The sequence below is a fragment of the Trachurus trachurus genome, assembly GCF_905171665.1.
Source record: "Trachurus trachurus genome assembly, chromosome: 15".
Lineage (NCBI taxonomy): Eukaryota > Metazoa > Chordata > Actinopteri > Carangiformes > Carangidae > Trachurus > Trachurus trachurus.
The window spans coordinates 5,793,919-5,818,081 of NC_139906.1; the positions used below are offsets into that span (position 1 = coordinate 5,793,919).

The 24,163-nt window shown below is 41.8% G+C and overlaps 1 protein-coding gene across 1 annotated transcript in view; it reads left to right on the top strand.

The window, feature by feature from the left end:
• The window catches only part of atrnl1a (attractin-like 1a), a gene marked incomplete at its 5' end in the record, with an annotated part of 302,603 nt that overhangs the window by 187,767 nt on the left and 90,673 nt on the right, over window positions 1–24,163 (top strand). The window contains one exon of the mRNA XM_083988807.1: window positions 6,458–6,536. Coding sequence (XP_083844933.1) covers window positions 6,458–6,536 — 79 coding nt within the window. The remainder of the gene's footprint in view (window positions 1–6,457; window positions 6,537–24,163) is intronic.

Consider the following 24,163-nt stretch of genomic DNA (forward strand, 5'->3'; position numbering starts at 1 on the left):
GTGTGTGTGTGTGTGTGTGTGTGTGTGTGTGTGTGTGTGTGTAGCTTGTAGGCAAGAAAGCACAGTGATGAACAGTGATGAGATGCAGCCTCGCAAGAAGAGAAGTGAAAAGATATTGATATAAAGAAGTGAAGGTGTTGAAAGAAGAGTTTTAAAAATGTTGATTATCAGTTGTTTCTCATTAAGAAAACATGCAGATTTAACTTGATCCAGTTTATTTGTTTTACTCAGATAAGAAAGAAACATTTTCCTTGAATCTGTATCTGAAAATACCCAATGCAATATCATCATTTATCTGTTACTGTACGTTTCCTCTCAAACCGAATTTCCCAAGTCGAAGTTGTCAGAGATTGAATTTGTTTCACAGCCCCATGTGAAAACTGAAGCTAAGTGCACATGAAATCTAAAATGCTGCAGAATCAAATATGAAATATGACAAGATCCATGAAGCCACCATTATGTCATTGTCATTTTACACATAAATACAATATTGTAGTAACCCAAGTAGATTTTTTGTCTCTGTTTGATGAGCTTTGTTACATAATATTTTAGAAATTCAGGCCCGGCTGCTTAAAGATCCCACTTCCTGTGTCGCCCTGATTAGCTGTAAAATCTCTGTGTAAAAAAAGTTTAAAACTCTCCTCCCTCTTCTTCCTGTCTCTTCCTCCCTCCATCCCTCCCTCCATCCATCCTCCTCATGTATTCTTTCTCATCTCCAAATGAAGGCGAGAAAAAAGGAAAATGGCCATAATTAAACAGCATTTATGTCTCCGCTCTCTACAGTCTCAAATGCTAATTGGTGACACTGCAGTTCAGCTTTGTCCAATTACTCCCAGCTCTCGCTCGCCTGATTAGCAATCAGTTTCCGTCTCTCTCTATCTCTTTCTCTTTCTCTTTCTCGCTCTCTTTCCCAAAACAGCAGAGAGGCGACGCAGCCCTAAGTGGCTCATGAGACTCCCCGAGCACGTCTCCTTCATTTCAAAATGACCATTATCGTCATTCACCTCCACAAAGATTCTCTGAGGAGGTTTTTACTCTGTTTGTCCAAAAAATCCCCTTTGATTTGTCTGTGGAGTTTTTCCTGTTCAAACACAGAAAGTAAAACGTCGGCGCTAACATGAAGGAGGAGGAGGAGCAGGAGTCACAGCGGCAGCACTCAGGAAGGTCTCAACCATATTTTCTTCAAGAGCAGCACTTCACAAGTGTATGTAAGCACCGGCCACTTGAGCACATCGCTGTGTTTGGACTGAATGAGCTGCTCCAGCGGATCCACAGTCATTTACCTCTAATTCATTTCATCCGGAGTTTATTTAACCCATCGTGGCCTCACTCTCCCAGTGACTCCCTCCATGATTAGGCCACGCAGAGACAGAGAAGTACCATCAAGAGGGAACAAAATAATGATTTCACAAACACAAACAAAGGTGAGTCAGAGAACAGATCCCTCTTCAGAGCCAGGTGTGATCTGATTAGACAGATGTTGAAGAGAAGAGAAAAGGGAGAATTACAAACAGCTGGAGAGACAATGTGATTTTCCTAATGCACACAAGAAACAAGAGCTCAGTCTGTTGATTGGATAAAACATTTTTCTAGTTATCTTTTTCATTTTTTGTCTGATTAGTTTACCGGCTCTCAACGTTTTTGTTTTGTAAAATACTTTTATATTATGTTCTGTTAATATAATCATAATTGAGTGTAGTACAGTCTCATAGAGGAGCCGATGCATCTGTCCATCTGAATACATACATACATACACTGCCATTATTTTAAAAGCCTGACAGACACCACTGCTGTTGATACAGGCTCATGTCAGGACTTCATAGGAAGTGACACATGCAAAAGTACAAATGTGTAAAAAAGCAGTCAGACAGACACACACACACACACACATCATTTAGTGTAACAAGAGTCAAAGTGGTAAACCTGCAGCTTCTCTCTCCGTTTTGCTGGTTGTGCAGATCGAGAGCTGTTTCCGATTGTGAACTATCTGTGGCTCATGTTCAACGAATAGTTTATTGATTTTTTTTTTTTTTTTCCCCTGCTCTGCCTGCTGGGATTCAGATGTTTCACTGTGCTCTCATGCATGTGTGTATGTGTTTGTTTTGGTTTGTCTGTGTGTTTATGTTTGATCTGACGTTAAAGAACAGGAACAAAACCTCCAACATGATCACACACCTGGACCCCTTCCCCTTCCTCCCCGTCCGTGGTTGTTAAATCAGCCTGATTGCTGCTGCCTGTGGTTGAACAGTCTTAAAGTTAAACCTATCAAGAGGCTCAGTGGAGTGTTAACAAACACTCAGGACACTCCCAGCCTCCTCTGGTCTCCCTCCTCCCCCCTGCTTCCTCCCTCATCCCTAATGCCTTGGTAATAGCAACAATTAGCCACTGCGCTCCGTTGGTTAGATGGCTAAGCTCGGGCCCTGAGGCCCATTAATGGCGAGCTGAGGTAATACAGACTGAATGGGGAATCTTGGGCTTGATTGGATTTGAGTCCCAGCCAGTGCAGAGTTTTTAGAACGAAACCTTTGGAGGATGGAAAATCATTGCAGGGGAGTAACTGAGAATATTTGTTTTCCCTTTTAATTGTTCTGGTGATTCTTCAGCGTAGTGGAGGTCCTGGTGTATCCGGTTTCCAGCTTGGTGGTTGCACAAGAGGGGGAAATTGATATTTTATAATTATGTTTATTTACATTACACTTGTAAAAAACCCAGTGCTTTCAACTAGACAATATGAACAAGTGTAAGGAAAGTTACACTATAAAGTCAAAGAATCACAGAGCGCGAGCATAACTGAATTTTTGGGGTGGATATGTCAAAAGATGAGAACAACAAAGATAGCATTGCAGTGTTTTACCTACATGTAGTTTTGATTTTTTTTTAAAGTTTTAATAAAAGTTAAGTTATACACTGAGGCAGACTCAAAAGCCTTGATAACATCAAATATACCAATACATAAACTTAATGTGTACTTGTTGAAGGAGAAACTTAAAACAATTGTTTCATGTTCTAGATGACGGTACAAGCGTCCAGTGTGTTGAAAAGAAGCTAATTAACAGAAAAACCCCCCACAAAAGCACAGAACTGTTTAGCAGGTATAGGGTTAGTTTTATTATCACAGACTTGTTCTCACTAGTTCTCACTTTCATCTGCTCTGACTGTTCGGACACTTGGATAACAGAAACACGGCGTCCTGAGCACAGAGGCAGGATGTAGCTACAGCGACGGGCTCATCAGCAAACACCCGGAAAAATTAAAATGTTCAAGTCCGCTGGATTAAACAGTTTCATGTCATGTTAAAGAAAAGCAGTGAGAGAAACGGCAGCTACAAGCATCTCGTCCTGTGCTCCGGGCGGGGGAGGTGGGTGGGGGAGAAGGGGGGTGAAGGGTTGGTTGGTGTTTCCTGTGATGTATCTGAGAGGTCGGCTGTGGACCGGAGAGGCCGTGACTGCAGCCTCTTCACCGCACTGTGTCTGAAAATGTCACGCTCATTACAGCACTAATACCCTTTACAATGCTGTCATCCCCACGCAGGAGGACGCATCACACACACACACACACACACACACACACACACACACACACACACGAACACATGCACACAGATAAAGAGCAGATTGTCTCGGTGCTGCTGTCCTCAGCAGTTTCTCTCCGGACTTCCTGTTGTCAAGTCTTTGGGCGCGCTTGTTTTTGAGCCCTTGTCAGACAGTCCTGTTTGAGAGAGCAGCTTTGTGTTGCACCAGAAAACTTTGCCCCCCAGACATTGAACTTTAAGGCTCGATTGTGTGTCTGTGTGTCACACGAGACCTTGTTCTTTTGTTCGGGAGCATCGTGTCGCTCGTTGACCCCTCGCCGCCCTTTGGCTGTCTTCAAATCCCCGGTTGCCTGTGGTCGCCGCGGTTTTTGTATCTCGCCACAAACTTCCTAAGAATTCCCCCCTTCTCTCTCTCCTTTGTGCCGTCCGGATATTGGAGCTGGAGGGAATTAAATTAACGAAGAGCCACTGCTTCGTGATTGTGTTTTTCTTGCAGCTACAAAGGAGCAGAACACACATGAAACACCTGTTAGTGATATTAGATACTGAGCCATAAACAATGTAAAGACATTTCTCATAATTGCATAACGGTTGCACGAGATGCACAGGAACATATTTTCAAAAGGACGACTACAAAGGAGACGACAAAGCATGAAAACATGTTATAACATTCCTGTTTTGTTCTTTGATTCAGTTTGTTTCCTGTCTGCAGCTCCTCTGTTCGCTCTAATTGTTTATCATTGGACTGTGGCTTGTGTTAGTTTCTCTATAATGTGATATTAAAAGCTGCATTTCCACTGTGAATGAATTGTGCAGCAGTGGCTCCGAACCTGTTGGAATAAAACATCAATATGTTTTTGATGCTTTCAGTCTGTTAATGGTCTGGTCACCTGTTCCTCTGCAGCACAGTCGTTGCACATATTGAAGTCCCGTCTCCAAAAAAGCTCTGTACTCTCACTCTCTGTGGAGAGCCGCTCTCTGTATTCAGAGTTAAGTAGCTCCCACGAGTCAACACCAAACAAGCACAGGTGTCACGGCGAGTTTCTTTTGCTCCGGTCCGAGCTGGACTCCTCTTGGTTTGCTGCACCCGAGAGTCCAGGAGAGGAACTGGTAGAGGCCTAATTAGTCTGAAATTGTCAAGACGTCCTGGGTGGATTAAAAAAGAAGAAGTTGTATCTTCTAGAAATGACCACATCTGCAACACAACTTCCCCTCACAGTTAATGTTTCAGCAGGATTCATGATTTCTTTCTTACTTTGGTATAAAGTTTAGTTTCGGTCTCACAGTCAGAAGTGCCTCATGTAAAAACAGATTTTTAAACAAAACTACAAACTTCTCCTAACCTACAGTAGACCACAGAGCTTAATGACACTCACTGCTCAGTGTGTATTGTGTTGTGTGTTGTGTTGTGTTTGCTACACTCAGCTCCCGAGCCGTGTGTGTGTGTGTGTAGTATGAATAATAAATAGATAGAATTACTGTCACTGAAAATAATTCAGGTTGAAATTATGTCCCAGAAACAAATGAACGACATTTTTGACCTGATTGTTCCAAAACTTCACACGTCTTCTTCAAACTTTGATTCCAAATGAAACATGTTTGACTTTGTTGTTTTCTAATCAGATACTCCGAGTGTTCAGGAATGTAAAGGATCAGAAACAGGAAAACAAAATCTGTTCAAGTCTTTGTAACAACATCAGGAGAAGAAACAGATCAACTGAACTTGAGCATTTAACCATGTTACAAATGAGATGTCAGGATGATGTTGTTGGTCAGCGTGAAGCCGCCTCAGAGCGTGGCAGCATATTGTGAAACCAAACACAATCGGCATCTGGTCTGGTCCGGTCCGGTTGGATCAGGTTTCTGCTGGTTCCACCTTTAACATTGGCATTGATCCGACTGGAGCAACGACGTTCCCACAGTTCTCTGTTCACAACTTATATATGAAACAAGGAGGGGAAATAAAAGAGTAACATTTATGCTCTGCTTGATTTTTTTTCTTTTTCTCTCCACATCCTTACACTGCAAAAACTCAAAATCTTTCCAAGAATATTTGTCTTATTTATTGTCAAAATGTCTAATTTCTAGTCAAAACTAACCTCTTTCCACTTAAAATAAGACTCATCACCTAAAAATGAACTTGTTTTTAGATAATTTTCACTTGTTTCAAACTAATTTTCACTTGAAATAAGTAGAAAAATCTGCCAGTGAAAGCAAGTTTTTGTATTTAAAGTAAAAATATGCTTGAAAGAAGTAAAAAGTGTCTAAAAATACCGTAAGCTACTTTTTAAAGCAGTACTAAAGAACTTTCAGTTTTGGTTGAGTTTGGCGGCGCCTGTGGACCAAAGCGGTAGTGTTTTGCCTGAAGGAAGACTCCATTTCCCATGAACACTAGCGTGAAGCCCTGTAAATATCCTGCATTAAAATTAACAAAAGACATCAAAACTAAGTTTCTGTTTCCAGTGGATCATTTCTAAGTGAAAACACAAACATAATCCATTGCTAAAGTGCTGTTTTGCCTGTTCCCTCCTTGTTGTGACTCGCAAAAGTGAAAGTGAAGGAAGACTCCATTTCCCATGAACACTAGCGTGAGAGCAGGGTTCCTACCATGCTCCTCAAAGCTGCTTAGTGCCAGAGAAAGAGATACAGACCCCCTCAGGCCATGACAGAGGTGTCATTCAACTTGTTGTAAGTCGATGTATCATCACAAAAGTTATGAAAATATTTTATGAAGGTTGAAAAGTTCCTTAGTGTTGGTTTAATGTGATGAGTCTTAATGAGATTTGTTTTGACTAGAAATGAGACAAATATTCTTGGTAGAATTTTGAGTTTTTGCAGTGTACTCATGCATTTTGGATGATCAATTGATTGATTGATTGATTGATTAATCCTGTGTGTGTGTGTGTGTGTGTCTCCTCTCTCCAGCTGTTTCCTGTCTCTGTTGCTGGTCGCTGCCGTGGTTTGGAAAATCAAACAGACCTGCTGGGCGTCACGACGAAGAGAGGTAGGACGCACCGTCATCATCATTGTCGTCTTCTTCATCATCTGGGTGTTTGTGTGTGTTTTAATGCACATGATACATACAATACATCTGCATACAGTGTGTGAGTGTTGTGCTGCAGCTGTGTGTGTTTCACTGCTGCACATAAGACGCCGGGTGCAGCTGTCACAGTGAAGACTAAAGTAAATATACACTGATGCCACCTCCCTCCCTCCCTCCCTCCTCCCCCCTCCCACCCACAGTTATGAAGGGTGTGTTAATGTCACCAGCCCTGAAAAAAACAAAAAAACAAAAACAAGATTTCTTGGCTTAATGAGCGTCACCGTGATGATAAACACGGCCATTCCCCTTAATTAGTGCTCCTCATGAACCAATTAACTCAGACGAAGTGATGCTAAACGAAGTGGAATGGAGTGATATATCACTTAAAGCCTCAACAGATGCCACATCATTTCATATTTACTCCTGACCGTCCCACACACACACACACAATATAACACAACAACACAATTTACTCTATGAATCAGTCCAGCAGCTCAGCTCTCTGACTCATTTTTAGGTTTGTTCTCGTTTCAGTAATAACCCTCGCTAGCTTAATGTTTTTATGCTCTTTCTTCTTTTTCTTCATCGTCTTCATCTTTTTCTTCAGTGTTGTGTGTTTGCAAGCCACCGGGGAGGTATCAGTGTTGGTTATAAGCAGCGATGATAATAGTGTGTTGTTACTGGTGTAATCCACACACGCTCCGCAGGGAACCGCTGTGCTTAAATACACGTGTTGGTTTGTGGTCCCTCCCTCCTGTCACTGCTGCTGCTGCTGCTGCTGCTGCTGCTGCTGCTGGTGTGGTGTCGTTAATGCAGAGAAACGCTGCCGCTGCTTTGATGTGTAAATTGACTTGGAGCATTTAGACGTTGGGAACATGTCACGTTACTTTTACGGTCGTTGAAAAGAGTTGACCTCGATCAGAAGGATTGCTAATCCTCTGGATTCACTCGTAATACTGTACATCATACTATCAAAGGAAGTAGTGCCACATAGTTTCCTGCTTTAACAGATATTTACTTAAACTAGATGTTCTCCTTCATGTGGAGATGGTGGGACGTTTAGTAGCTGACGAGAACAGCTGATGAGGAGTGAAACAGACAGAAGTGTTAAACTTAACCTTTTGTGCAGTTTTAAAATCAAACCATAAATCTATTTTATGTGAAAGAACAACCTGTGATTTATCACAGACTTTCAGATTATTTCTAGTTTTTCCCTCTTAGTGGAGACCACTTAATTTTATTCCAGCACATCTGTCATAATTGTTTCCTTTGCTGAAGTAAAGGTTTATTGTTGTGTTATTATTGCTAAAGGAACTTCATAGGCACAGCTCTATCCTGAGAAAGTATCAGAGATGTGCAGAAAGTCATATTGAGTGTGTTTTATTTAAGAGAAACGTAGCTGTAACATGGTGATTTAGACGCTGTATAGTGAGGAGTTCAACAACTTAATCGATGCCATACATAGTCTTTATATATCACTGTGTTTGTGTGCCTTTTTGTTACCTCTTTGGGACCTTTTCTGATATAAACAGCAGCTACATCCTCTGGACCAAAGCCAGTTGGGACACTAATGTTGAGATCAATGTAGAAAAAGTCTTAAAATGTCAAGCTGATGGAGGATCCACCAGTGAGTTGATATATTAATCCAGTGTACGAGGGGTCAGGGATGTCCTCATGTCTTCACTTCCCTCTCGTGGACAGAGAATCAGTCTGTGCAGGTCTGAACAACGAGTTTTCGTGCTGAAGCTCCCGTCATCAATATTTGATCCCGTGTGTGTTGAAGCAGCATTGAACTCTGGACTTATTGAGCCTGAAGTTGATCCTCAGTAGTTTGTATTGACACACACAGCTGTGCATGACACTGGGCTGCATGTGTTTCCTGCACAGTGACTGGTACCTGTGTGTGTTCAGCCACCTCTGACCTGACGAGCATGATGCTCTTTGTTTGGCCCTGTTCCCCCGGTGTGAGGAGCAGTGTAGCAGCCAGGCCCACACTCAGCTACATTATTTATGAGCCGGTCTCATATCACAGCTGCACTGGTGGTTTATTTACCCAGACATCCGTGTCCTCCTGAAGGCGGGCGGCTCTCGGCTCTCTCCAGATAACACATCTCAGAAATGGAGACCTCGGCCTCTGAGGGAGAAACCATCGCTCCAGGAAGTTTGGAGCTCCAACCCTTACTCTCATCCCATCCACACTTAATGTTGTGTCTGAAACAAAATGCTTTTTTTCCACCACATAATTAATTCATCTCGTCTGGCACAAAAGAAGCAAATGAAATGCCCTCACAGCGTGATCTTTCACTTCGTTGGAGCTCAAGCAACGACTGGAAGAGGAAAGAGAAAGAAAACACCAGGAAGTGTTTTTTTTTTTTTTTTCTGAGTAGTGGTACTCAGCCAACCTTAGAGGGGGAGAGTGTGACATTTCAGAGATGAACTTGGTTAATTTTCATAACCAGTCAGTTGTTACATCACAGGAAACACTTTCTGGATTTGTCCTTTAGCTGCTTTACAAAAAATGTCATCGGTGAAACCAGCTGCTGGAAGCCAGTGAGCTGCAGCACACAGCGTGTTAACCAGCCAAGTGTCAGTGGAGAAACCAGGCCCACACACACACACACACACTCCACCACAGCAGGATCACTGCACCAAATGTCACATCCTGTCTTTTAGGAAGAACCAGTGTCACGTCATGTTTTCTATGAATCTTTATGTTTTAAATCACGTGGCCTTTGACCCAGAGAGGTTTAATGAACTAAGGAGGATTTATCAGTTTTAACAAACCAGTCATCAACATTTTTACACAATAAATTGGGGCTGTCAATAACCTGATAACAGGGATGCACCAATGCTTCGGCTGAACATCGGTATCTGTGGCCGATGTTTATCTGTTGTCAGAGGAGAAGTCTGTTTTCTTTCTCTTTTCTGGGGGGGCGTGACTCTGCAGAGACACCAGATAATTGTACACGTTCAATTCAAGTGAGCGAAAATCTCGTTTTTTTGTGAGTCATAAAGATTTCTTGGTTTCCTTTACACAAAACAGGAATAAACAACTGATAAAAAACAAAGGTACCTGCAATGGCCAATCAATCAGCCAAATTGTTATTTAAAACATCTGTATCGGCTTTTTCAAATTTTTAATAACACTATTTGTTCTGTTATATGGTCCTTTGGTGGGACCCATAGTTTGAATAGCTAAACCATCAGTTACGGCTCAGATGGCGCTGTCATATTGTTATTTGAACTTTTTCTTTTATGCCTCTGGGAGACATGTGAATGAAAACTCTTAGACTTTCACAGCTGACCTTCACAAAAAACATGAATTTTTACAAATGTAGCTGGTTTTTGACCTTGTTTTTCAATGATCCTACTGCACAGTCGGAGTTTCCAGATCTGCTCAGCACCTTGAAACCACATTGAAATCTTGGCATAGTAAAATTAGACCACAGTGAAAGGAGGATGCAGCCATTTGTGAACCGGAGGATAGTGGATAATGGTGCTTTTTTCTTTGTCTTTTTTTTCCAGGGAGACATTGGTGATATGAAGTTAAGCTGCTTGTACTCACTGTGCAACACAACATTGAATCCAGTCTCTGACCAGCAGTCGCTATTGTTTGAAGCCATAAAGACAATGTCTATCTAATACTCAGCAGCAGTTTATTTGCTTAAACTTAAACTGTTTTTGAAGACACTTACAAATTGAAGTGTTTTTTTTTTTATAGTCAGTGGCTTCCCTAAATGCTAAATTGTCTCTATTGTATTTCCCTCCAGAGGATGAGTGGAGCTTAGTTTACTCAGACCTCCACTCACCACTCTATCATCGATGATAGAGAATATGCAGGGAGAGAAAGTACAGAGACACACACACACACACACACACACACACAGATAAACAGCCCTGGTAGCAGAACTTCATCTCTGGCCTCAGCGAGCTCTGCAGACTCCTCAGTCGGCCACAGCTTCTCCTCCTCTGCACCTCGAGCAAGAAATTAACAATGCTAATCAATGGAGCTGAACGCTGCCTTTTTATCATCCCCTTGTGTTGATGTATTTAGCTCTGGCCTGATTATAATGGAGATAAACTGGAGTAGTCAGGTGCCTCGGGGGCTTTAGGGGGGAGCTGGTCAATAAAGTAGAGATTTATCTCATATATAGATATTGTTATTGTAATATACAGGGGCTGTTATTACCCATCAGGTTGTGTGAGAAGCTTCTTCATACACCGACAGTGTCCGGCTCCTTTCTGTTGCTCTCAATGGAGCTGAACAGTGAATTGTGTCTTGTGTGTATCTGGGTATGAAAACATTTCCCACATTCGACAAATTGAAAAAGAAATAAATAAAAAGCTGCAATGTTTGTGTTTGTGTAGCTTAATATTTTAAAACCTTGAAAATGATTTGGAATATAAACACTTGTACAAGCAGGAGGGATGGGGGGGGTTCGGCCTTTTAAAAAACTCATTCATATTAGATTCAGCTCATATCACTTAGCACTGAGTTAGCATCTCGAGTTAGCACAGGTGCCTCTGCTGCGTTTATGGCCTTGTACTGTCAATAAAATAGGAAAAGCTAATTTTTTTCAGTGACTCTTCTGCAGTGTTGTCACGTAATAAACAGACAAAACCAGAAATAGCTCAGTTTTTTGTTGCTTAAAGGGACATTGTGTAGTGTTTTCAGTTGTTTGTTGGCCAAAATCGATGTCTGCATTCATATACTGTATTTGTCATCATCATGATCTGAGTAATTCTCGTAAGCGAAGAACTTCAGATTTGTTTGTACATGGGGCGGGTAAGTCGACTGGGGAGCTCCATAAAGTCTGCCATCTTGAAACAACTCCTCAAGTTGAACTATATGTTTATGTGGTAAACACATAACTTTTAGTCACGGTAAACAGCGGCCTTTAACTCATTGAGTGCCAACCACGTAATTTCTCGTTTTTCGTTCCCATGCGTTGAGTGCCAAAAACGAGATTTTTCGTTTTTTGCTTTTTTTTTTAAATTATGAAAATAGACACTTTAATACACATTATATGTAAATTTGGGGACTCTACGACGAGCAGAACTGAAATAGATGACGATCAAAGTCACATGACAGCTCATGATCTGGAAGTTTTTATCATAACTCGGCTTTTGCAAACGGAGTTCTGCATGCAGATGCAGCGCAGCTGCAGCGCAGCTGCTCTGCTCTCACCTGCGCTGCTGCTCTGCTCTCACCCGCGAGGCTGCAGCAGCTCGGAGCAGAAACAGGAAGCTCTCAGCCGACTGTCCGCCCGGTCTTCATCTGGAGCAACACCGTGTCCTCCCCAAAGTCCCCCCGCGGTAAAATCTGATGGTCTCTGGGTCAAAGCAGACCGGCATCACCGACCCGTACCACAGAAGGACCGCGACCACCGGCGGGACCGGTCTTCCCGAGCCGCTGTGGCCGACAGACCCTCACGTTCCGCGGCTAGAGGCTGTGACACGGCACGGTGCGTCTGTGTTATTGTTGTTTAGTGGCGCCCCCCCCGCCCCCGATGGTAGTTTTGTGAATAGAATTGTTGTATATATTTATCTTATACGAGCCCTTTGATCCAGAAATGCGAGTGTCAGAAGAGCGACAGACACAAACAGAGCACCTTTCATAAAAGACGCTCTATCTCCTTTTCTAGAAAAAAAGGAGGGATTTTGGTGAAACCCAGCCATGTTTAGCTTGACTTTTCTCAGGAACGGAGGCACGTAGAAACAAACGGTTTGTGGTCATTTGAAGCATAAAGTTAAACCTTTCAATTGAGCTACAGTATGTGTTGGTGGCAATAATATAGAATACACTAATGGCTCTACATAAAAAGTCAAAAATGGTCTAAATTGCCGGTACACTTGACTAAAACTTTGGAAAGGAGCGCGGCACTCAATGAGTTAAAAGCCTACGTGTGGCATTTAGTTCGGCTTTACCGCAACTGTGAAAAACATACAGCTCCACCAGAGGAGTATAACTGGTTTTCACTATATGTGTCTGTCTCCATGAAGTGTCAGATGACATGGTTTCACCAATGTTGTCAAGGCTTTTTGATACACAGTGGCTACCGTATTTGCAATACAAATTTTACCAACGTTCGATGGGAGTAATTCCTATAATGTCACTTTAACCCACAGTCAGGTCTTTGTGGCTGATATAAAGATCACATGAGTTGTTTTTAAAAAAAAAAAAAAAGCTGAACTCAGTGCACTGGTGTAAACTCTAGTAGTATTGAGATGATGGTGACACTGAAGTCACTATGTCCCAGGTTTGATGTGTCTGTAGCTGTTTGCTAAACAAGAGATTGTATAGATCTAAGATTTAAGACACTCAACTCATTTCTATCTCCCTTTTCTGCAACGGTGATGGTGGTTCTTCATTTTTCCAACATTATGCAATGATTGTTTATTTTCATTTGGCTCATTATTCTGCTAAAGAATTTGGGGTAAATTCCAAGTAGACAAATATTTGTCTTTTAACCACCCATGGTAAACATTTAACTACATTTTCGCTGGATGTTATGACAGACGATGAGACAGCAGCAGCTTGAAAGGCCAAAAGACTAAAAAGATCAGAAACGTTAATGCACCTTCAGACTTTCACCTGCCTCCAATGCAAAAAACCAAAAGCTTTTTGTGCTAAGACAGAGTCAGATAAAAATACTTAAGTGTCAGTTCTGTCAGGTTGTAACACTGGAGAACAATGTAGTTGTTGTTTTTTTTCTTGACGGTGCGGTGTGAAGTATCATCTGTTCGCTGCTCTCTGCTCTCCAGAGAGCTGGTCTAGTGGGGAACCACAGCAGAAGGTGAAAATGGGATCTCTTCACTGTTAATTATGGATCACAACCAGCCACAAGACTACAGAGAAAACCGGGTATTAATAGAACCACGGCTTTATGTTAATTGCTTTTTTCTCATACTTTTTTTTTCATTTTTTTATTACCAACAATCATTTTTGGATATGAGATCAAACAATCAAAAGCTACTTTGAAATTCTAATGCTGATGCGCAGAGACAGGCTGCGCAAGATGTCTCTGGTTCTCCCTAATAGGGTTGCCCCTCTGAAGACTGAGCGTGTTTGTATGTGTGTGTGTGTGTGTGTGTGCGTGTGTGTGTGTGTGTGTGTGTGTGTGTGTGTGTGCTATCGCCTCTCGGCTGGATAAATAAGTCAAAAGACAAATGAAAAGCTTCTGCAGAGAGAGACAGAAGGACAAGGTTGAGGTTTCCTCCCCGTCGACATTATCGGATACATTTTTCATCACTCTCCTCTCACTCTCCACCTGAACGCTGTCAAATCAAGTGACTAATTAAAACTTTAAAACCAAACTTTTTTGACCTTTTCAGCACAGCAGAGCATTGTTTTTATAAAACTGTGGGAGTGCTTGTACAGTAGACCTTGAGCAGCTCCAGTTACCGTATATTATGTTGCTATAGTTGCAGCTTTTTCTGTGTTTAGAACATTATGTCTTTTGCTGGTGTACGTTTCTTGACCTTATGGGCCATCGTACAGTTCTCCACCACTGGATTTCCATCTGTCACGTTAACTGAGAGGTTTTAAAAGCATGTGTGGTAGACATGTTTTCATATTTGCACACGTTTTGAACTCTGCTGTGATGAATATTAAAGGTTATACTGTAGCTACAACTTTTTCATTAAAACAATTACTTTTTCAAAAATAATACATCCACAGAACATCTAGAGGAATGGAGAATAAAAGTATTAATTTTACTGAAAAAAAAAAAAGTATAGTGTAGAAATAATGGTTTTATAAATTTTGACGGGTCCAAAATATATAAATGTTTAAATCTGCTTACATTGGCAATTTCAACAGGAAATGATCTCTGCACCAACAACATGAGTATGTTGGTGTCACGTGACGCGGCGCTCAAGGGGAGGCAGATTGTGCTGTCATTAGCATTAGCATCTATTGCTAACTAGCTGGTACTGTCAACACCAGAGCTGCTGCTGCTCGTTAAATACAGTGAGCGTTAGCTTAGCTCTACCTACTAGCCGAGCGATAGCTTAGCTTTAGCTGGCGTACCTGGCAACCAGTACAATTGAAGGTTGGAGCGAGTGTGAATGTGACACCTACTGGTCGGGAGGAATTGAAGTTGTAGCTAACCCCTTTAAGTTCACCACCAAAAAAAATGAAAAACACAAGTATTTCTACTATGTGCCTTAGCGGCTTGCTTCAGGTTGACAGGTGAAAGAAAAATGTGTATCACAATGGTTGGAGAGCAACTAAAAGATGGCGAGGCATAGTTAGCATCTTTATTTGTTTATGTTGTTAGTTAGCATGACAGGTAGTGGCGTCTGTCTCTGTCACTTGTCTCTGGTAGATGATGGGATTGGTTTGTTTTGAAACGCTGAATGTGTTTTTTTACGCAGTCACAGTGTTGATTGATGCTTTTACTCATGATAGAGAACTTGATGTTCATTGGAGGAGTTTTTTTTAATTTTATTTTATCTTTAAGGCAAAGTTTTCAAATATTTTTACTTTAGCTCAAATTGATATACTGTACTGGATCAAAGGGAACCAAGAAGATTGAAAGTCCTTCTGCAAAGAAGTTAAATCACTGTCAGATATGAACAGAGACAAAAGGGAAACATACATAAGATATGGTGCAAAGAAACCACCGACTTGTAAGAATAATAAACCAATATTTCATTATTAATCACTTGACTCCATGGGGCAATACTTCTAAATAAATCAGGAGTTCCCATGTTCTTGTTATTTGCTGCTTCACTAATGATAAACACACTCCAACCTCTTCCCGTCCATCTGTCTCTCCATAAAACGTTGTTTTTCTCAGTTTGTTTATTCATCTGCTCGCTGAAGCTTCTTTCTTTTTTTTTCAATCTTTCTTTTAATTCACATCTCAGACAGATGTTGTCACACTTCCTCGTCAAAGACGTTCGTCCTAAAGGCTTTGCGGTAATTTGCAGCGCAGCCGGTTTCAGCCTCGTCGTCTTGAGCGCTCAGACGACGGGGCCTCCCTCTCTCGCAGCAGATTACCCTGATGTGCCGTGAAGTCTCCTGTTGGCTGACAGCGCCTCCTGACCTCTGCCAGCTTCACCGACTCCCCCCCTCTCTCACATTAATTTTCTTAAATTAGATGTTTGCACTCCTCTTGCATGAGGCAATTAACATATTGTGTCATTTTTCCCCTACACTCATTAAGGAATTACACTCAGAGATACTCCACTCAGAATTACAGGAGGGTGAGAATCTGCTGCATAATGAGGAGAGCTTGATTAAAATTTAAGTTTTAAGGCTGTTTGGTTTGTTTAGGACTTGTCAGCGCTCCACTGTATCCAATAAGCTGGCTTGTGGAGCTAATTATTCTGCTGTAAATTGTTTCCTGAGGTCTGTTACAGTCTAATTTCACCCGCTGCCTGATGAGCAAAGGTGCTTAAGTTAATTTTAATGACAAGATTTTGTCAGAATTACAGAGTCACTGAGCCACAGGCCGTTTATTAAGACAGTAAGTGAGCAATATTGGCCCGGGATAAGAAAAAGCAAACAAAATTTTTGAATAAAGCTGACAATGTGATTATAGGCCTTTAGCAGCTTTTTTTTGTTTTCAGAATAAAAGCTTTTCTTTTCTTTTAATAAGTCTGTTAGTGTTGGATTTCCACAGCTCTCCAGAGGTGATGTTCTGCTCTGATTGCTCAGTCCTTGGCTACAACACACTCCAATCTGCAGTTGGACAGATTAGCCTGTCTGGACCAGCAAATGCCAAATCACTTGTGTACGTGTCTTTTTTGTGTGTGTGTGTGTGTGTGTCGCTGCTCCACACTGCGTTTGTGTGTGTGTGTGTGTGTGTCTCTTATTTAGCTGGCATTAACCGTGGTGGCAGATTAGTAGAAGAGGTTTAATGTTGTCAGGCATGGCTGGGTGTCTGTGGATGGCCGCTGTGTAAACGAATCAAAGGGACGAGGCAGGAAACACACACATGCACGGACACACACACACACACACACCCACACACACACACACACACACACACACACTAAACGAGCCACCATGCTGCTTGTGCTACAAACTCCAACCACATCACATCAACAGGCTGGAAAACCAAACTTTAATCACTTCAAACCAAGTTTGACTTAAAGTCAGAGGATAGATAGATAGATAGATAGATAGATAGATAGATAGATAGATTTGTAACTCCACTTGATACTTTCGACGTCTGATCACATAATAAAAAAAGCTTCAGGATGAGCTGTCCTGACAGTTTTGTCTGTTTGCTAGTTAGTATCGAGTCATTTATCATTTTGTCAGTATGATGAAGCAAATACAACAAAGTTTCAATTTGAAAGGACCGGATTCAGGCTCTGGTTGTTTCCCAAAGTTTCAGGCTTGAAAGACAATGATCCAGCAGTGTGACGGTGGGAAATGTTAAGTCGGTGTGCGTCACAACTGAGTACTTTGTGAGTGAGCCAGCAGTACACACCTCTTAGAGAAACCAAAAGTCTCTGATAAGTTAACATTGAATCAAAACCTGTGTAGAACATATACATGCATTCTTGCAGAGTTCACAGCAATTTTATATCTCCAAGATTATTGATCATCACTTAGGCAGCATTCCTGTTGGTGAAGCTAGTGACATCATACTGTACCACACTTATCTCCATAGGTGACAGGAAACATGTTCATCCAGACGTTAGGCAGCGTCTTCACCAAGTCTGAAGCATTTCAAACAGACATGAAAGATATTATTCAGTGCAGGTCACTAAATAACTAAATAATTGCTCCTCAAGGAAAAACAAGAACAAGTTCAACTGGAAGAATGAAAATTAGGCTAAAAATAGGAGAAATATATTGAAATAACTTTGCATCCAGATGCTTTGAAGCAGCTTAAACTTGACCTGAAGTGTATATTCACTGTATGTATTAATAGAGTTAATGTATACAGTGGAGGTTTTTGTATGACAAACAGTTCACGGTGATGAAAACTGTCTCCTCAGGAGGAGGTCAGATTTACGTGTGTGGTTGAGAATGAAAATGTAAAAACATGAGAGGCAGTAAAATGTTAACGACGCTCCGGCGCTATCAGTGCGGCCCAGGTGACCACCGCCACCGTCAGGGACCCAGATTAGCTTGAAGGTGGCGGCGTTCAGAGAGGAAGCTCAGCAGCACAACACTTCAAAAGCACCGAAATGAGAGAGAGACGCTGGTGGTGGAGAGAGAAAGGAAGCAATGGGGGGAAAAGAGAAAGAGAGGGAGAGAGAGAGAAGGAGGGAGGGGGTTTTGAGGGACGCAGCAAGGACATTTCCCCGGAGCCATATGGTGGTTGAGATGGTTTTATACGGTTGTGTTTGTCTGTCTGTTCTGTTTAGGATTTTTACCGGGAAGTGCCGCGGGCCGGCCGTCTGTAATAATATATCTCCCTCCCTCCCTCCCTCCATCCTCCATCCATCCTCCATCCATCCATCCCCTCCTTCTTCACCAGCCTCTCTGTTGTGCTCTTCCCATCCCTTTGTCTCTGCTGGTGTCCCAGAAACCTGCTCATGGTTGTCATCATGACTGATGGTCGGCGCTAACTCGAGCTGTGAGTGGGCGGTCCGTCCTTTTGTTAATAACTAACACACCTGAACCAGAGGGTTTGACTCCTGGACCTTTAACTCCACTGACGGTTTGTCTTTTTTCTCTGAAAGTCTGAACTGATGGTGACTGTTTGACTTAAAGGTCCCATAGCTCACACTCTACCTGTGTTTTATCTGAAGTATCGATCCATAAGACGATATATTTGTAACATTAAAGCAGAAGTAAGCGGAATGTTTGTGTTAATATAAGTCTTAAATAGTTATATCTTCCGACAGCAATCACTTACATAGAGTGTTTGGTCTGAAACACGGGTCTGTCAGTCACTCTGCTCTGCTGTAAGCCGAGGAGAAAACTTTCCTTGTATCCTACAACCTTTATCCAATGAGGAGAGAGAACGGCATAAAGGGGCTGTCCTCTCTGTGTGTGCAGCCAAGGGATGTGCGTGAATGTGGTGACGTAGGGACGAGGGCGGGGACTGCTAACTCCATCGGCTGACAGGAAGTTAGCCAAAACCACCGGATCGCTTACTTCTGCTTTAAGAACCTAAAACCATCTCAGTGTCTCTCTGGAGCTCTAAAGCGGCGTTCACACCGAACGCGATAGACGCGAATGGAGCGGCAACTCTACATTGAAAATCAATGTAAATGGCGCGATGACACGCGATGCAGGCGGAGGCGGCGCGAATGGAGCGTCTGGCGCGATGAGACGCGGCGCGAATGAAGCGTCTGGAGCGGCGCGTCTGGAGCGGCGCGAATAAAGTTGAAAATATTGAACTTTTCAGGCGGCATCGCGCCGTGACATCCAATCAGCGCCGAGTTCAAGCCGACGACGTCACTTCTCTGTACGGTTGTTTACACTCAGAACAACATGAAGGAGAAGCTAATTGTATATGAGCGTGTGTGGGCACCGCTGCCGTCTTCTACACAGAGTGGACAACAACACACACACACACAGTGAACCCAGACACGACGGCGGGTGGTTTTCCAGTGTTTCTGAGACTTGTACAGCAAGTACAGTGCAGCAACGGTGGTGATATCAGCATAGACTGTAAACATAATATCAGCCACGATCGACATGGAAAGAGAGCAGGTTGAGATCACCGGTTTTCAAATTAACGGGCGGAGCGTCTAGCGCGAATGACGCGATGGACGCGAATGATCCAAAATGACCAAGCGGCGCAAATGAAGCGTCTGGCGCGATTATATTCGCGTCTATCGCGTCCGGTGTGAACGCCGCTTAATAACCACAGGTTGGTGTCAGCCAATCAGAAGAGAGGAGGCTTTTGGCTTGTCCTCTGATTCGCTGACTGTTTTCTGAGTGATCCCAATAATTAAAAAAAAAAATCTGTGAGATTTCAGGTAAAAACACTCCGAGAAGTCAAATCCTGCGAGGTTTGGATGGTTGGATTAGGTGGGCGGAGCTTATGGCTGCTTCGTTACGACATCACAAAGTTACAGGAAGTCCCGACAGCTGATTATAAGGCTCAGTTTCTGAATACAGGCTGTGTGCTTTTCTCCGTGTGGACTGAGTCTTTGATACTTTCACCGTATTAATATAGAACTTGGAGCTGCTCTATAAGCAAAAAGACATGGGAAACTCACTTAAAGGGATAGTTCAACATTTTTGCAAATTGGCCCATTGCCACAACCCCTATAGTTTTAGGAGTAGGTTCGTTACCTATATTTGCACCTCGAAAGGCAAGGCAAGGCATCTTTATTTATATAGGGCATTTCATACCAAGACAACTCAATATGCTTTACATAAAGACAAAACATTTTTAAAAAAGAGAAGCATAAAACAGAATAAAAACAAACAAACACTAAAAAGTAGGTTTGTTACCTTTAATTGCACCTCTAAAACAACTCTGTCTGGTAACGTTCTGTTATTATCTCATAGTGTGGTGAATGTGCAGGTCACAACTTGTCCACCAGAGCGTTTTGGAGTTGTTGGATTGTGTATTTGATGAGTTTGATGAGTGAAACCAAGAAATCCCATGAGCCTCCGTAGCGTAGCTCTGAGCAGCTTGCGGCTCTGCTCCGCCATTCTAAAAATAGCTTGCACCGACAATTAAAGGTAACGAACCTACGCCTAAAACTATAGGGGTTATGGCAATGGGCCAATTTGCCAAAATGTTATCCCTTTAATACTGTGAAGGTGTGTGAGGTCCTGTGTGGTGGCTTTTTTCAGAGACCACCTTCTTCTAACCAGCCCCTGTCCTGCTGTGAGACGTTCTTCACACACATACACAATCCATCATTGCGTAATTGTGTCATCACAGCTGACATTGTGCTCCACATGTAGGAAAATCTTGCATGAATTAAAGCCGAACCACCGAGCAGCGTTTTGAATTTTAAATTGCTCAGATGCAGCCGGTGCAGCAGAGCCCCGAATCTTTTTTAAACTCCCCTCATCCCCTGCATACATGGCCAGTGTGGGTGTGAGAGTTCTGGGATGTGTTGCTAAACATATCTTTTTACTAACATAATCCTTGTCTTATCATAAGCCAGTGGACAATGATGATCCTAATCCTGCTCTAAGAAGCTTTTCATAAACTGGAGGCGCACACACACACAAACGGAAACACACACACACACATACACACAGTGCAATGCTTACTGCAGAAGAAGTGTGAATACACACTGTGGATCAGAGCTTTTTGAAATCCGTCTTCCTAAAGTTTAGATCAGGATTGTAAACTGATTGTGGACTTAATGCAGGTGGGTCCACACATGTAAATATTCATTTGGTACGTCTGATTTCAAATTCAGTTCATCACTTTAAGCTTAGGTTGTAGGAAAAAAGTTGACTTCTCTGGAGATCCATGGTTAAATGTTTGTTTATTTCAATAAATGATGTACTTATCCTTGTTAATATACCTATAGATACATTAACGTATGTATTTCTCAATTATTTAAGTGTTTGGGACGAGTGAGTGCAGTGTTTGATTGTGCAAAGTTAACTTACCAGGTGAGAATCACTCTTCCAGACAGCTGAGTGACAGCGTCTGTCAGGAATGAGTTACTTCTCCAGTCTGAAAATATTTTTGGGAAAAAAGGGGGGGAAAGTTCTGCATCCGTCTGATAAGATGAAGCTGAGAGTTGTCATCAGAGTTGTGACGTCAGAGTTCATCTTCTGGAAACTGGAATAACTAGAAAATAAGAGCAAATCTGAATGATTCAGTCCGGCCTGATGATGGCGCTACAATCGGCTATAATTATAGATACAGTATGAGCACAACAGCATGAGTCCTTTTGACTTCAAATTGAACTCACACGTGTAATTCAATATGGAGAAAGTGATGGAGTTTTAAGTGTGATGGTGTTTTTGTTAGCTGTGTTACGGCTGTGAACTGGATTCAAGTTCAAGACTTTCTACTTCATGCTGGCTGTATGTAAACAAACACTTCACTGAAATGATTAGATGTTTATTTGTCCGTCAACACGTTGTCAACACATGGTCTTCAGCTTTAAAACCTTGTGAAGAGAGTTCAGGTCCAGAGATACAAACAGAACCGCAGTGAAGAAGCTGTATCAGTTTCCCTTCACCATTTAAAACCCTAGTTCTTCTTTATGCTCTTTTTCTTTCACGAGGAAGTCATTTTTGACTTTTTGTGCAGAGCACAGTTTAAAATATCTGTGCTCATTACACCAAACAGGCTCCCTCTTAACAGTATGTTACTGTCAGATCTGTTTAAAACCTAATGAACTAAACATCTAATGTAACACATGGAACATGCAGACAGCTAATTCCTCGAGTGCAGAACAATCTCAGTCCAATTAGCCGCTCGCAACATGAAATTCATGCAGGAGTGGAACTGGAGCTGTTATGGAGCTGTTGATTTGTCTAGATGAGATTAAACTGAATCTCAACAGAACCCGAGTTCATTTCACATACCTGAACACACGTCGGCCCGAGTATCAGGGAACTCTCTCGTAGCAGAGCGAGTCAAAGCCAAATTGTGTGCAGGGGATTAAACGAGACACACACACACACACATACACACACAGAACAATAATGAGGCGCGTCCGTGGAGAGAGTGGTTTGCATAACAGTGAAGTCTGAGTGTGAAACGTTTCACTGGTGCGAGTGGGTTTAAACTGTTTGTAGTGTAGTATTAATTATAATCACTCAAAGTTATGAGTTTGCAAAAGGAGGGATAATTAAAATGGATTCTGATTTGGAGAAGATTCACGAGTAAAAAAGTTAAATCTAGAATTAAAGTTGGAGTAAAAATTATTTTGCTTTTAAAGAAAAAACAAACAGTTATCCATACTTGTGCGGCGTAGTGTTACAATGTTGGGAGTGTTACTTTTAAAAGAGTAATTAGTTGGTTACTAGTGACTTTCTCCCAAAAAATAACTGAATTACTACATTATAAAAGTTACTAACTACCAGGAAAAGTAACTATTGTGCTACTTTTTTTTTTTTAAATAAAATGCTACTTTTTAAAAAATAAAATGCTCAAATATATCAAATTACTTGGACTCGCCCCCCCCCCCAATCTCCTGTTTATCTGGAACTAACCAACTCACTCAGTATCCATCCGCACAGGCAGCGCGGATGGATACTGAGTGAGTTGGTTAGTTCGGTCTTTTTTCCGACTAGTTAGGGAACAGTAACTTTTTTGATTACTCGTTGCTAGGGCTGGGACGATATGCTTTTCTCCCGATTCAATTCTTCTACGATTTTTTGGATGCCGATTCGATTTAAATTGCGATTCCACGACATTGCCGATTTTCTCGATGTTTAGTCTGCATTTTTAACACCAGTGAAACAGTTGAGTGTTTATGATTGTCTACAGACTATATGGAAAAAACAGGCTTTTGAAACCTTTCTGACAAAATGAGATATAGACTGAGGTAAACTGCACACAAATACTGTAGGAGCCTATAAATTAACATACTCCATTATAAAGTGAACTCAAACCCTTTTAAAAACCTGGACTCTCCGTATGTTTAAAAAAAAGCGGACAAATGCACATTGCACAATATATGAAAAATTCTAAAAAAAAAAAAGATTCAAAAATCGTCAAAATCGATTTTTTTCTCCCACCCCTACTCGTTACTGAAAAAAGTAGCGCCATTAGTAATGTTGTTATTTTATAACACTGTTATCACATTGATGGGAGTAAAACATTGCATTGAGCTCAGTGTGACCCGGTCACGGAGCCACTGAACGATCTCAGTCTGTTCATGAAGCTTCCTCCTCTGGGCTCCAACAGGACTGGAGGGAGATCTGCATTTTTTCTACTTCCTTTGTAACTAAAGAAACTTTGTAGTTGGAGGAAAAACACAGCCATACACACACACACACACCCAGTGGTGTTGGAGACCTGATGCTCTACTGTAGTTTAACATCTGAACCAAAGCTCTGTCCTCGGGCTGTTTCCCGTGTGTGTGTGTGTGTGTGTGTGTACGTTGTGACACTGTGACAGCTGCAGATCATAGACAAAAAGACTGATTTGATCCATATTCTCTCATAAAAGCTGTCAACCCTTGTCTTCCTTCTGTCTGTGTGTGTGTGTGTTGGTGTGAGAGGAATAAAACAAAGTCATTAATGTGAAATATTTAAAATACAAAACATGTTTCCTGCCCTGAGCGCTCACATTACGGCTCAGCAATAGTAATGATAGCAGCCAGAGTCCAGCAGGTGATTTGACTGATTAATACGACGACGACATCAGAGGAAAGAATTTATTCAGTCAAATCACCGTCAGGAAGCCGGAGGCACTCGCACTCCACAAACACATAAACATGAGTCACAACCGAAACCAAACAGTTTCCCAGGAAATGAAAAAGCCGCGACGGAGCTGGGAGGGACTATTACCTGGAACTGAAGTCTGTGGATGTTTTTGACTCCGTTTTAGCCTCGATGCGTCCACATCGCTTCTCATGAAAATGGATTTTAAACCCAGAGAGATTTCCTGACACTGAATGTGCTTCAAAATGAATGGGTATAATTTATCAACTAGAAAAAGGAAAAAAAAAATGCATCAAAAGTTGAGTTTCTCTTTAAATAACCAGAAAAATAATGGAAACAAGTACCT